At 42.8% G+C, this 14637-nt stretch overlaps 1 protein-coding gene across 1 annotated transcript in view; it reads right to left on the reverse strand.

Moving 5' to 3' along the window:
• Window positions 1-2877: 2877 nt before the first annotated feature.
• The window catches only part of GFUS (GDP-L-fucose synthase), a 120963-nt gene continuing 109203 nt past the window's right edge, over window positions 2878-14637 (reverse strand). Inside the window, exons 9-11 of the mRNA XM_078686618.1 lie at window positions 10999-11078; window positions 9725-9824; window positions 2878-3238 (exon numbers count right to left, since the gene is read on the reverse strand). Of these exons, the coding sequence (XP_078542744.1) occupies window positions 3183-3238; window positions 9725-9824; window positions 10999-11078 (236 nt within the window). The 3' untranslated portion in view covers window positions 2878-3182. The remainder of the gene's footprint in view (window positions 3239-9724; window positions 9825-10998; window positions 11079-14637) is intronic.

Raw genomic sequence — 14637 nt, forward strand, 5'->3', positions numbered from 1 at the left:
TGGTGCCTGGGGGGGCAATGATGTTGCATTTGTGCCTGGGAGGACAAGGATGTTGTATCTGGGCCTGGGAGAACAATGATGTTGTATCTGAGAGAACAAGGATGTTGCATACGTGTCTGGGAGAACAATACAATGCTGTTGCATTTGTGCCTGGGAGGGCAATGATGTTGCATTTGTGCCTGGGAGGACAAGGATGTTGTATCTGGGAGAACAAGGACATTGCATTTGTGCCTGGGAGAACAATGATGTTGCATTTGTGCCTGGGAGAACAATGATGTTGTATCTGAGAGAACAAGGATGTTGCATATGTGCCCGAGAGAACAATACAATGCTGTTGCATTTGTGCCTGGGAGAACAATGATGTTGCATTTGTGCCTGGGAGAACAATGATGTTGTATCTGAGAGAACAAGGATGTTGCATATGTGCCTGGGAGACCAATACAATGCTGTTGCATTTGTGCCTGGGAGGACAATGATGTTGCATTTGTGCTTGGGAGGACAATGATGTTGCATTTGTGCCTGGGAGAACAATAATGTATCTGAGAGGACAAGGATGTTGCATATGTGCCCGGGAGAACAATACAATGCTGTTGCATTTGTGCCTGGGAGAACAATGATGTTGCATTTGTGCCTGGAAGAACAATGATGTAGCATTTGAGCATTGGGAGAACTATGATGTTGCATATGTGCCTGGGAGAACAATAAAATGCAGTTGCATTTGTGCTTGGGAGAACAATGATGTTGCATTTGTGCCTGGGAGAACAATGATGTTGTATCTGAGAGAACAAGGATGTTGCATACGTGTCTGGGAGAACAATACAATGCTGTTGCATTTGTGCCTGGGGGGGGCAATGATGTGGCATTTGTGCCTGGGAGGACAAGGATGTTGCATTTGTGCCTCGGAGGACAAGGATGTTGTATCTGGGAGAACAAGGACATTGCATATGTGTCTGGGAGGGCAATGATGTTTCATTTGTGCCTGGGAGGACAAGGGTGTTGCATTTGTGCCTGGGAGGACAAGGGTGTTGCGTTTGTGCCTGGGAGGACAATGATATTGCATTTGTGCCTGGGAGAACAATGATGTTTTATCTGGGAGAACAAGGATGTTGCATATGTGCCTGGGAAAACAATACAATGCAGTTGCATTTGTGCTTGGGAGAACAATGATGTTGCATTTGTGCCTGGGAGAACAATGATGTTGTATCTGAGAGAACAAGGATGTCGCATATGTGCCTGGGAGAACAATACAATGCTGTTGCATTTGTGCCTGGGAGGGCAATGATGTTGCATTTGTGCCTGGGAGGGCAATGATGTTGCATTTGTGCCTGGGAGGGCAATTATGTTGTATCTGGGAGAACAAGGATATTGCATATGTGTCTGGGAGAACAATGAGGTTGGTGCACAAAGGCCTCTTAGCTGTCCCTTGCTTCAGTATATCACTCGGGGCAAAATGCCCAAGGTGGAAGGAGTAGTCTATGGAATCAGCATAACAGAAAGAAATTCTGCAGCTTTAAAAAGAGGCTGAAGACTTGGCTTTTCAAACGGGAGTGGGCGAAACAGCATCATTTTTTCTCCACAGTTGCCCATTCAAAATGTTTACTTGAGGTTTCTCCTGTTATTTGAAAGGCTCAGGAGAGTAGCTCTGACGTATTGTCACTCCAGTTTCTAAAGTTACGCAGGGAACGTGGTCAGCACATCATATATGGCTGTGGCATTTATAGTTATATAGTTCCCCTGTGACATTTTCTACCCAGCATTCCAAGAGCAGAAATGACAGAAGCAAGCATAGAGAAACCAGAAATTACATATGAATCGCATATCCCAATAATTGGGGTGTAAATGTGATCACCCTGTTGTAATAAAAACTGCACACCTATTTGTTATATTTGAGTGCTCTAAAAGTGTCATGAATGGGACAGAATCTGTGCTAGAGAAAAGTGCTGCACCAGGTGGTCATCTGATCACCCCCACCATGCACCTATTTATTCTAGCACTATAGTGGAGCCAGATAGTCATGTGGATTACATAGCAAAAACCCTTTATGCCAGAATCCAGATTTTATAACAGTTTCTCTGAAAACCCATCTATTTGCATTAGATGAACTGTTTATATTTTAATGCATTATTCTTTACTAACTCCCCCTGTTGCAGAAAACGTAAATGCAAAACAAATGTTCTCAAAATTAAATGAAAATGCAGATGGATTTAATATTTTTGAAATTGAGTCAAAGGAACAATTAAATAACACTTATTTTTCTTAAACACGTGTAGTGCACATATATAGTGAAATAAAATTGCAATTCTGCACATTTCTACCCATCATCAGTCATGATACGCTCACAGTCAGCTTTGGTTTTTAGTCAGGTGCAAAACGCCGGGTAGAAGCTCTGCCACAGTGTATGTATGCAACCAAGTTCTATACATAAAAGAGATGGCAGGGAATTAACTTTTGTATGTCCATCTGGATAAAATGTCAATATAAATGTGCTGCAAGCTACCATGGCAGACTTTCCACCGACCTGGTCTCTTATCACAGGGAAACAACAGGAACCACCCAGGGACCAAGACTGCTGCTTTCAGTTCCAGCATACTATGTGTAGTAGGGCATCCCGAATGACCAAGAATTTGGAACAGTATACGGTTTGTGGATGTCACCGCAGAAGATGGGTGAGGACCTGGGGCTAGTTCAGCCATGTCAGCTTCTTTACCAGGCTCACTTGGAGAGGAGCCGGTCTGTGTCTGGGAAAAGTGAAGGTTAGTTTTGGACCTTGAATGTTTGGAGCACTCTAGTGCAGAAGCAAAGAGTCAGTAACTCACAAACTGATTTAAGTGTTCTGGACAAAGTGTTGACTACAAAGTGGAAATAAATCAGACCGTGGAGAGCTCAGTTGTTTTAATGCGCTATTCACAAATATGTACATAAGAAGGAACAACTAGCCACAAAAGGCAGACCAGCGACAAAGTCCCATAAACTTTAGGCTACTTGATCAGTTTCCCATAACCATAGTACTTGTGACATTTTAGTTCATCACTCGCTAGGATTCACTCGACAGGGAGCAGTAGATTTATCCCTCCACCGACAGCACCCACACGGCCGCAACCAGCCACTCAAGTTTGCCAGGACTGGAGCCCGGGAAAGCGTCCATAGACCCAAGGAACCAGCATCCTACAGGTGGCGTCCTTTCATTTTCTGGCCAAGTCGTAGTTGGCGTTGAACCAATCGCAAGACTCTTGGACAGCTGAAACAGAGAGAGACAGAGAGAGGAGAAGGTTAGACTTACATAGCGGTCTTCCATTTTCATATATTTTAAGGAAAACATTACATAAAGTTGTTCATGAGTGCCACTCCCCTTATTTCTAAAGGAAAGAACACAATTAAAATGATGTATACTGCCGAGTCACATTTACAAGCATAGATAAACAGGACAATAGTTATGAGGCAACAGACCACTGAGAAAGGTTCAATGTGGATAGCAACAACAGAAATATTTGGAGATCACTTACCGACCTAATGAGCTATTACCTTTTAAAGACACAGCTGAAATATTCCAGGAATAAATCTACACTGTTTAAGCACCAAAATGGTCATTACTAACCCAAAAGCATCTTTTTGTCCTATCATGATCACAATTCATTTTAAGCCTCAGATCTCATATATTAGAGGCACACTCCCTCTCTTAAAAACAGACACTGAACTATGCTGACCACCCAGTAGAAGCACCCCCTTCATTTCCTTAAATGTGCCTAATCTATGTGCGATAGAAGATGGTGGGATGCCTATGTGAGGCTTCTTTTAGGCACCTACATATAGATTTTTTGCCAGTCAGTCATATTAAGGACTACTCTTTAAGAGAAATAAGTTTTGGAATGTGTGGAACTAGAAAGCACACTACTGATGTTTAAGCTGTGAGGCAGTCTTGCGGTGGATTGTGTGGCACCTGACTCAGCCACTGCCATAATGTACTGTGTGGACAAGGTGGAATGGAGAGAAACAAGTATACAACGCCTTGCTATCAAAATATATAAAAGTTACTCTAGCCTGCCGCTGCATGTTCCTACAGTTTGGCAACATTGGGTTGACCCCTCCATGGTCACAACATGAGGAACTCAAAATGTGTGTGGGCAGGATCTTCGTGTGGGGGCCACTGCTCGTGTTAGTGAGTGCAAGCTTCTCGATGGCAAAGCCATTTGCGAAGATGCCGGAGATGTTGGTGATGCTATTATTTCTCCTTATTATTGAGGATCTTGTGCTTCAAATGGTTGCGGCCGGCGTAAGCTTGGCATCATGTGCACAGTTCCTGCTCACTGCCAGAGTTTCACGCGCCATGCATAGCAGCCATGTTGGCTTGGTGCGTATTCTGCAATGTACATCATCTCGAGCCAAACTGGATTGGGCCGCTAAACCTTCTCTGATATCACGGGAAGTCATTGCGGTAATTTGTGTCAACTGTGATATGTACACTGTAATATAGCCTTGACAATTCTGCATTGTGTGGTGCTGAGTCTCTGATAGTTTGCATGTTGTTGGCCTCACTGATATTGTGTAGATTTGGCAGTGACTTGCACATCTGTGAACGCAACACTACTAGTTTACGTATATTTAACATTAAATATTTTGACGTGCCTACGAGTGACACACACACCTATTGTACTGCAGTACATTTCATGAGGACACTGCATCTTGCAGCAGTACTTTGAGTGTGTATTCACCGGTGGCACGCACACCTGTATTGCAGCTCCTACAAACATCTGTAGTTTTGGTGAGTGTTCAATGGTTATGCCTACACCGAGATGTGTGCTTCAATATATTCTCTCTCTCCACAGTATCCTTTCCTCCCTCATCCTGGTGAACCACAAATTAAATTGATGGGGTGGAAGGAGTACTTCCTCAATGATATCTCTGCCATTGAGGAAGTGTGTGTGGGCGAATTTACTCCTACAAGAAGGAAGAAAATGTAATTACGCTGTTTGGGTCCCGAAGGGCTGCGTATCTATGCTCAAATGGAGAAGCCCAGGGCTGATGTTGGTAATGATGTTTTTAAAACTGCCTTAGAGAATTGAAACGGTTATTACTAATCAGCAGTCAGTGCATACATTGGTAGGTATACTTTTTCCCAGCGTAAGTAAGGCAGTTTGGAGACTGTGGACAATTATGTATCAACATTTTAAAATGGCTTTCAACTTCTTGTAAATTTGGTCCACTGCATGATGAACTCATACGGTATAAATTTTTTAATAAATACTAATAATTCTAATATACAGGAAAAGTTGTGGGGATTCTTCACCTAAAGAAATAATTGCCATGGTCAAGAAGGCAGAAATGTCAGAGATATGCCGAGGCAGCCATAAAGAATTCTGAAACCGTGGCAACAGGTTCCATAAGTAAAGTGTCTGGAAATTTCTCGATGTTTGCGATTAAAAAACAGCCTAACAAGAGCTCGATCAGGAATAAGCGGAATAACCAATCAGGCAGTGACAAGCGTCCTACTTGTTACAGATGGGGAAACAAAGGACATTTAGCTGTGGATAAACATTGTCAAGCTCTTAAGTCAAGATGTACTTACTGCAGGGTCGTAGATCACTTAGCAGAATGAGTAATACTTCCTGTAATAATGCAGGAGGTCCAGGAAAGGTATTGCTACTGCTTTGGCAGAGTACTACCGGATAGTAATGGGCAACATCTGTTTGGCACCTGCATGGACTTACCAAAACAAGTTCCTCTCACATTACAAGGGTAATGTGTGTGCTTCCTCGGGTGCTCTGGCACAGAGATCTTTATCCTGGCATGATTTGCTGTGGCTGTTTGTGGTTTGCATTAAAATCCACTTTCTGATTTATTAGAATAATTAACCAAAATTGCATAGTTCTAATTTTAAAAACTTTGGAAACTGGTAACCTTGTATCCATGTCCCTCAGTGCAGTTTGTCCAGAACACACACAGTTTTCTATTTTTGCATTATTACTAAGAAGCCTGAAATCAGTAAAATAATGACTTTTCTATGCTGTTATTAAGGACCGTTAGCTCATTCCTAATGTCCTGGCGTCTAGGGTAGTATAAAGCCTGCCGACGGGGGCATTAGAAAGGCTTCTCTTGACATAAGAGGTAAAGGAATGAGTAAGGAGTAACATCTACCCCAAAGGGGTTAATGATCACTCTGATGAGGTATTTTCATGGACTTCCTACTCGAACCTACAGTTTTTAATTAAATCACAGAACATATTTCCAGGTCATGGAAGAAAAGATTTGACTTCTGAGGAAACTGCTAGCTTTTGAGTGACATTTTTGTGTTAGGAAAAGTCTCCCACAATTTAAGTTATATCATTTTGCTGGATACAGAGGGTGTAGGGTTTTTATTACAGACTGTATTTTCCTTTTAGATTGTTCATCAATACCTGAACAAATAAAAAAGGAAAATTATTCCCTCAACCTTTTGAGGATCTACTTTGTATTTGCCAGGTCAACCACTTGAGTTTGGTTTCTGGAAAGGCGACAAAGCAACGTTGGAACCATTCTACCTTTCTGTGCTGGTTTTCATTGAAACGGAGGTAATGCAGCAAAGGCATTTACCTGCTTGCGGAAACTTTTTTTGCTTTCGGAAGCTGTGGCTTGAGTAAGGTCCTGTGAGCCCTGAAGATCCTGCTGACCGGTGCGCAATGACAAATTGTCTAGATGTGATAAAACCTCACAGCAGACTAAAACCATCTGGGATGCTACTGGATTCCTGTATTGAGTCATGCTTAAAGCTTCTTCTGTAATATGCCATATTCATTGTTACTAGTTAAAGGTAAACCTAAACAACTGGGGATGCCAGAAATATAAAAAGAGAGTAATGGAGTGCCCTTAGGTAATTTGTTTTATCCAAAGTCTTCCAGTTTCTGAGCACCCTTGGGTGGAGGTACCCTAGAGAAAATTCTTGGGGCATTCATCTCTTGGTGGCAGCTTTTGATGAGATGTATTAAGACTTCATTGTGGCTTTTCCTAACCATCTTTACTGGCACTTGAAAATTACAGCATGTACAATACTGATCAGTAATACATATTGAAAGTGGCCCACCATTATAAACTACACAGTACAAGATATGCAAATCAAGGCAATATGACTTATGTCATAGCAGAATATTTGGCGGTCACTATTACCAGACTGAATGCATAAACACACCCTTTCAACATGCGCAGGCAACGGATGAGCTATTTTACGTCATGTTACAAAGTCTGGATCTGGTGATATGCACCAAGTGCAGGAATTCTATGCTGGATTAGGCAATGCTGCACCATGATAACCCCTTCCATATGCCATATGCAGTTTCTTGCAAACCAAACTTCCTCAGTCAGGCTTTTTGCCCGCCACTCATTGATCCGTTTCAGGGTGGCAAACATTCTGGGGGACCGAATAACTAGTGCCAGTATATTTGTGAGATTTTCCGACAGTAACCAAGAGTTTGAATCCCAGGAGGCTGAACTCAGGAACCACTTTCTTTCTTTCACATATGCCCTAAGCTCATGAAATAATTGTATTAACCCGTTCTGTGCTCATGACGAGCTGAGCTCGTCATGAGGCAGAGTGCTCAGGTGCTCATGACGAGCTGAGCTCGTCATGGCCCGTGGAACGCTCACACGCGGGGATAATTCCCCTGCTTTGCTGAACGTTCCACGAAAACGGGTGCGACCGTGACGAGCTCAGCTCGTCATGAGCAACTGAGCACTGTGCCTCAGGACGAGCTGAGCTTGTCATGAGCATGGGGGCACTGTGCACGCCCCCCCGGGCCCCCAGCAAAGCGGGGCGAATTACACCCGCATGCAAGGGGTTAATAAAGTTCATGTTGGTGCAGGTGAAACTGTTGGCAGGTCTGTGACAGACTTAACATAATCACGTTGCACACCGACTCCCAGTTTGGAGAGGCCTATCAGGCCCCAGGCCATGAAGCACAAAGCAAGATGCGTCATCAGCCAGGTACTAATCAACAAAGGCTTTTCCTTGGTTACCGACACAGGAATCTGGCCCATGGGAGAGCCGCTTTCCTACTAGTTCAAAACAAACCCTACGATTGTCGTAACAAAGTTAGTTGGGGTGAGTCCTCGATACAGGCCTCAGCCAAGGACTACAGCTCCAGATGGGTCAGATGGTCATGTGCTGTGAAGGCAGTAATTCAACACATAATCTCAGACAGGTTAGCCCAGAAATCCGTCAAAAGGGAACGGGAAGCATTTACCTAAATAGGTTCTGGGTACCGCACTCGCCCAGAAGAAAGAGCATATTTGAGCCAGAAATCTTCTGGAAGAAGTTCCCTTCAATGAGATACGGTAGTCTTGGAGGAAGTAAAGCAATGAACCAACAACGTTCGGATTACCAGTTAGGTGACTTCATCCACCTGTTAAGAATTTTGATGTGGACAGCAGGTAAATCTCTAAATCTGTCAATTATCTTAAACACCTGTGAACCAGACGGTTCCGGTTGGCTCGGATACAAGGGCATATTTTTTCGCTGTCAAAACACAAGGATCGCAATCCAGGTCTGGCACCTGATAATCAGCTGGAATCCATTCAGCCAATAGCTCTGCTCCTACTGCAAAGAGGAGGATATGAGAAGACCTTTGCAGCAGTGTGCCACTACCCAATGGGAGTGATGGTGAAAACTTAATTCACCCTCACTCTGGTGAAGGTTTGTTTGCATAAGAACACCCAAACCTGGAACAGCACAACACTACACACAAGCAAGTTGTGTGTGACGCACCGCTCATAAGAATATGCCCACCCGTCCAAGTTATCTCATGAGGAATGAGAAGCTAGTTCTCATGGTGTGCACCTCCACTGCCCCTGTTGTCCCCAAGGGGCGATCGCATTGATCAAGCACTAATCTTCCACCCACTGTGGATTGCACCACCTCACACCAATAACTGAAAAAATTAATGGATTCCAAAGCAAATGTCCATCCAATAATGATACAATTTCCACGTATTTCTTTATTCGTTTCAATTTCATTGGACAGCCAACGCGTTTCGTTCGTCCACTAATGGATTAGGGTGTCTAGGATATGTATAGACTAATGTTCAAAGTAGTTTTTCCTGTCTTTGTATAAATAGATGTGAATGTTGTATATAAAGCTATTTGTACATATTGTTATATATGTTTTTAAATGTTTTTACAGCCCTGATGAAGTTCTTTATAGAACGAAACACGTTGGCTGTCCAATGAAATTGAAACTAATAAAGAAGATTAAAGAAATACGTGGAAATTGTATCATTATCGGATGGACATTTGCTTTGGAATCCATTAATTTTTTCAGTTATTGGTGTGAGGTGGTGCAATCCACAGTGGGTGGAAGATTGTTTGTATAAGAATTTAACATACTGGAGGAAGATAGAGGCTGAGTTAATCTTTTAGGAGAGCAAAGAGATCACTCCATTCTAGTAGGTCTCAGAGTGTTTCAAGGTCAGGGAGCGGTGATAGTGCACCATTCATGCAATGAGCTATCAAGACGAGTTTGAGTAAATGATTGTGTTTATGTTGGTTTGAGCAGCCAGGCATAAATCGGCTATGATCAGGTGGATAAAGAAGACCATAATTCCAAGCACATAGTTTCTAGGGCTTTGTCAAGCGCCCAAGCAATCTCAATTCGATATTCTTTACCAAGTATAGCTTTTTCATGGGTCAGTGGTAGTAATTCTTTTTTATACAATTCTGTTGTTCGCTTTAATTTCACACAATTAATTCCTACTAAACATACCTTGCACAAAGGGGGTAAATTTAAAGTCTGGCAAATACTTCCTTAGTTTGCTGTTGCTGGCCGTCTTCTTAAACTGACCGTCCGATTTTGTGGTATCAAACTGACAGTGACAACAGTTAAGGAACAACTATTGCATAGATACTTTCCAACCACCACCAACCTTGACCTGTGAACTATAACGACAGCCCCTATCGATATACAGCAATACCCGAGAGCCCATAAGAGAAGTCACTTGAATACTGCAAGCTACATTTTCCCCAGGAGAAAATGTGCTGTGCCACCCCCATACAAAACAGTTTCAAAGTGGGAGTCCCCAGTGATGCAATAAGGTATGCCCCTCTCCTCACATTTCCTGCTGGCACATGCAGTTTTGTGGTTCTCACTATGGGTGCAATTGACTTACACTTGCCTTCTGTCAAAGCACTTCAGTCTTTTTAAAAGGCATGTACCACCAGCTTGAAAAAAGGTTCAATCATCTAAAAAAAAAAAAATAATAACTAAGGCTTCTCAGCAACCAAATCCAAATATACACTTGGCCACAGCAAAGCAAATACTTTGAGAAATGAAATTATGGAAAATTGAGTGGCTACAAGTACCATAAAGTCATGCATGAAACAGAGACTAAAAAAGGCTACACCTGCCGCGGCTTACAGGGGGTGCACACTTCAGAAATGAGACGCAAGAGGATTCGTTCATGGAGGAAGCGGGGGGACTGGAAGCGGCAACTTTAATTATAAAAATATAATCAGTTTAAATGCGTACACTCCACCATATTTAGTATGGATCATTCCATTCCTCCGAAGACCATAGTGAAAGGTGATGTACATCAACCTGGAATAGCAAGTACAAAATGGATGAACAGGAACATTGAATTTCTATTTGTGCCATAATGCCAAGGCTGTGACGAGCACTTGCCCAGCTACACAGGGTTCAAACAGAAAAATTGTTTAAATGAAACGTAAAGATGAAACCAAAATGACAAAATGTGCAAAACTGATATGGACGTGACCACACCGCCGTTTCAATTATATTTTCTCAGAATAGTAATACAAAGTAATACTACAAATAAGGTTGGTGCAGCCCATCGATTTTACACTGGTCACATTTTTACTAGGCCTCGAGACGACACCAGCTTAAATTCCATCTAAGCTGAGTGGCAGTCATGCGTCTCAGATCACGAGTCACAGGACCGGTGCTCTGTATTTTCATTCCTATCCTCCCGCTTAGAGTCACAAGTTCACAGCCAGTACCAGTGGATTTTAATGAAAGGATACAATGACCTCGCCTTTGAAGTCCATGGCTTTCACAATGCTCTCGGCGGCCTCCTTTATGGAAACTTCATCCTCCTCGCCAACTGGAATAGAAGAAAATACAAGTAAAATTAAAATAGATGGTCTCGAACGCGTTTACATACCGGTCACAATCGGTCTACAGTTTTTAGTGCGGGGGATTCACATGGTATGTACTCTCCTGCCACCTAGTGTTTGGTCAGGAATATTACACTTTTAGATGTAGATCGAAAACAGTCCTATCCCCGAGATCCGCTGTGACTAAGCCTTCGATTGTATTGTAATTGCATTTATATAGCGCTTACTACCCCTGACGAGGCGTCGAAGCGCTTTTTCGGCGGGTAGCACGCTACTCCGGGACCCATAGAGGATTAGTGTTGAATTAGTATAGTGAAACATGCAAGTACATTTTAAGTGGTGGATAGGTTAGTCAGTTATTTGGATTTGGAATGATAGCAGAAGGATAGGGGAGGACAAAGGTGTGTATTTATTTATCGCGTCAGACCACATTACAGTATCAAGAGAGGCTACCGGTCAATTTAGAACACTACATGCTGTAAACCCATTGTTACAGACAAGTAATGTTCCTGTTTATATGAGGTGTTGTTTTAGAACCCATCCTGTACACATGCTGCAATGCATACCTCCCCTCTCAAACGAGGCCTTGTGGAAAGCTGTGGTAGTTATAAATAACATTTTGAGAACTGTTTGGCCAAGTTGTGCTTGCCTAGTCTGCATCTCTACACATTAGTGTTTCAAGAAAGTGTGAGGTGTCCAAGCAGCTGCAGCACAGCTGTTTGCTAATTGCATTATCCGTAAAATAGCAACAGTGGTTCGATTCCTATGTGTGGAGTGAGCTTGTGTGGTGCCCAAAGTGCTTGCTTAATTTTTATGAAAATGTAATACATTTAACAACCCACCTAGTTATAACTGCCTTAGAAATTGGATGGGGATGGCAATAAAAAGCCAATTTGTCTTGCAAACTGAGTGTGTCTGGTTAATGGCACACACAAGTGCTGATTTGACATCAAGTGGAAGTTATGGCTTCTCAGAGATTTTGTGGACCGGTCAAGAAATGTTGGTGTGTAACTCCGGATTGCTAACTGAGAAGAGGACAAGGTATGGACGCACACATTTAAACCAATGCTTTGTTAGGTTAATACAGTGTCAATGTGAAACCTTTAACTTATTTCCCATAGGAATTAGACAAAGTAACAGGGTTTTAAAAACAGAAATGGGAATGCAGTGTTCAAAGTAGTACTGAAAGCACACTGGTCATGAATTCAGTCAGTGAACCTAAACCAATTCAGTAAGATGAAAACGAATTGAATGATTAGAAATAAATAAAATCACAAATTGGGAGTCACAGGATACATACATTTTTTAAGAAAATGTCAAACGACGCATATAGTAAACAACTGAGGATTAAAGTCAATGTTTGTCTACGTGCATTACTAAAAGTGCCCACCAGAGGTCACTCCTGCACCACAACATCTGGAAGAGCAGAAAAGTGCTTCCATGTGGCACAATCAAGTGCTTAACGAACATCACAAAATTCATGCGGCGAGACTGGACTACTGATTCTTCTGCTGGACACCCCAGCCAAGGGCAGGTCCCTGCTTTGTCCAAGCGCTTAATAATTTTTAGCCAGATAGCATCTCCTTGGCCACTTTTAGGGCTTTCAAAGTGTGGTGGAGCGCTCAAGCCCTCTCTCCATTCAGGGTTTCCAGAACAGTTCCCAACTAGTCTGATGGTTCCACTTCCAAGATGCTGTTCCTTTGCCTGAGGATGCAATAGTCTGGCACTTGACAAGTTGGGGTACAAACAAGGGTGGCAAGTTCAGATCTTAACCTTTCTCCAGGTAGATGCAGCAACAGATTCTCTTCTTCTGTTCTTCTTCCTAACCCAGTAACGGCCAGAGATGCTGGTGGTGGGAAGACTAATTCAATCCTAAAACAATGCCTACAGCCAAATCAGACTTTTTTGCAGCACTTCCTGTCGATGTACTGAAAGCTGACTGGAAATACTCCAAAATGGCTGGTTAGGCTGTAGGAATTGTCTTATGATTGGATTTGGGTTCAAACTCGACTGTAAACATTCCCAGGAAACCTAGTTCCGGGAACTTTCAAGATGCCAGGATCCCACGGTCTTTGTGTGAGCTCTGAATTCCCACCCAGGGACTGCCCTGTTAAAATGAAGAAACGAGGCCAGGTCTTCCCTATTAGTGATTGAAGAAAGTTTGGTTGGGAACATGCTATCAAAGGCCTTCCTCTCCTACACCCCTTTTACAATAAACATGCAAAGAGCACTTGACCCAACATGCTGATCATTGGGATACCATCTGCAGTTCACACCCACTCCCCTCTCCCACATTCCAAGAGAACTTGGGTGTACGGTCTGCAACTAACACCTCACTGTTTACTCAACATGACCATCCAAGGCAACACATCATGCTTCCATACCCAGAGGATGCAGACGAAGATTGTCAAAGAGCTCCCAATTAGCACCTGGAAAACTGTCACATGTGCCCTCATCACAAGCAAGCTAGACTACGAGAGAACTTTCTATGCCGGGGTCAACAAAAGGAAAACTCACCAGAAGATTGTAGACCGTTCAGAACTTTGCCAGAATCACTCTGAACCTCCCAAAGTGGGCTCACATCACCCCACATTTGAAAGAGCTTCACTTGCTCCCCCTTACACAAACAAGCACAATTCAAACTCCTCACAGACAATTTCAAGGCATTACATATCACTAGCATACGTCAACAATCGCATCTGCCTTTATAAACCATCCAGACATCTCTGCTCGGCCCGACTCCTACTTGCACACATCCCACGCATACAGAAACTCAGATCTGGTGGTCGCACCTTCTCCATCGCGCCTAAAGCATGGAATGACCTGCAATACACATAAAAGCCTCCTCCTCGCTTCTTGAATTCTGCAAGAAGCTGAAGACTTGGTTTTTCAAGTAATCCCACTTGGCCCTAGATTCACACCAGCTCAGTGCCAGGATAACCTCTCAGGTAATAGCGCGCTCTACAAATCAGCATAACATCACTGGTGCAGCAGATTCAGAACTTGCCTAAAACAGGTCAACCACACTTTAACAGAAACCTAGTCCAGCTCAGCGGCATCCTGCACAAACCCAACCTGATATCTTACCCCCACAGCTATCCTTCATAACACCGTTACAGGTGGTCTACTAGTAAATCTAGTAAGCAGGATATCGGGCACTATAAGTTATTTTTTGTGTCCCTAGGGCCCTTACAGAAAAGACTCTTTGCATGGTAATCAGATTGTATACCCTCAAACAATCATCACCAACAAATTTCGAAGAGGACTCATTTAACACATGTCCAGCGCCAACTTGTTCAACTGAAATTCAAGAATGAAATGTGCTCAAGCTGGACCTTAGTGAGCCAGGTGGAAACAAGCAGTAGTATTCTCATGTAATATCACCTAGGTTTGAGGATAATGAACAACCAGAACCAGGAAAACTACTAAAACAATATCACATCATAGTCAAAGTTTTAGATAGTGAAAATAGGCAAAGAAAACACTCAGTAACAAAAATCGACATGCCATACAGCGTGTAGATCTGTAGAAACTCAACCTACAAGG

The sequence above is a fragment of the Lissotriton helveticus genome, chromosome 4_1 (assembly GCF_964261635.1).
Source record: "Lissotriton helveticus chromosome 4_1, aLisHel1.1, whole genome shotgun sequence".
In the NCBI taxonomy this organism is placed as follows: domain Eukaryota; kingdom Metazoa; phylum Chordata; class Amphibia; order Caudata; family Salamandridae; genus Lissotriton; species Lissotriton helveticus.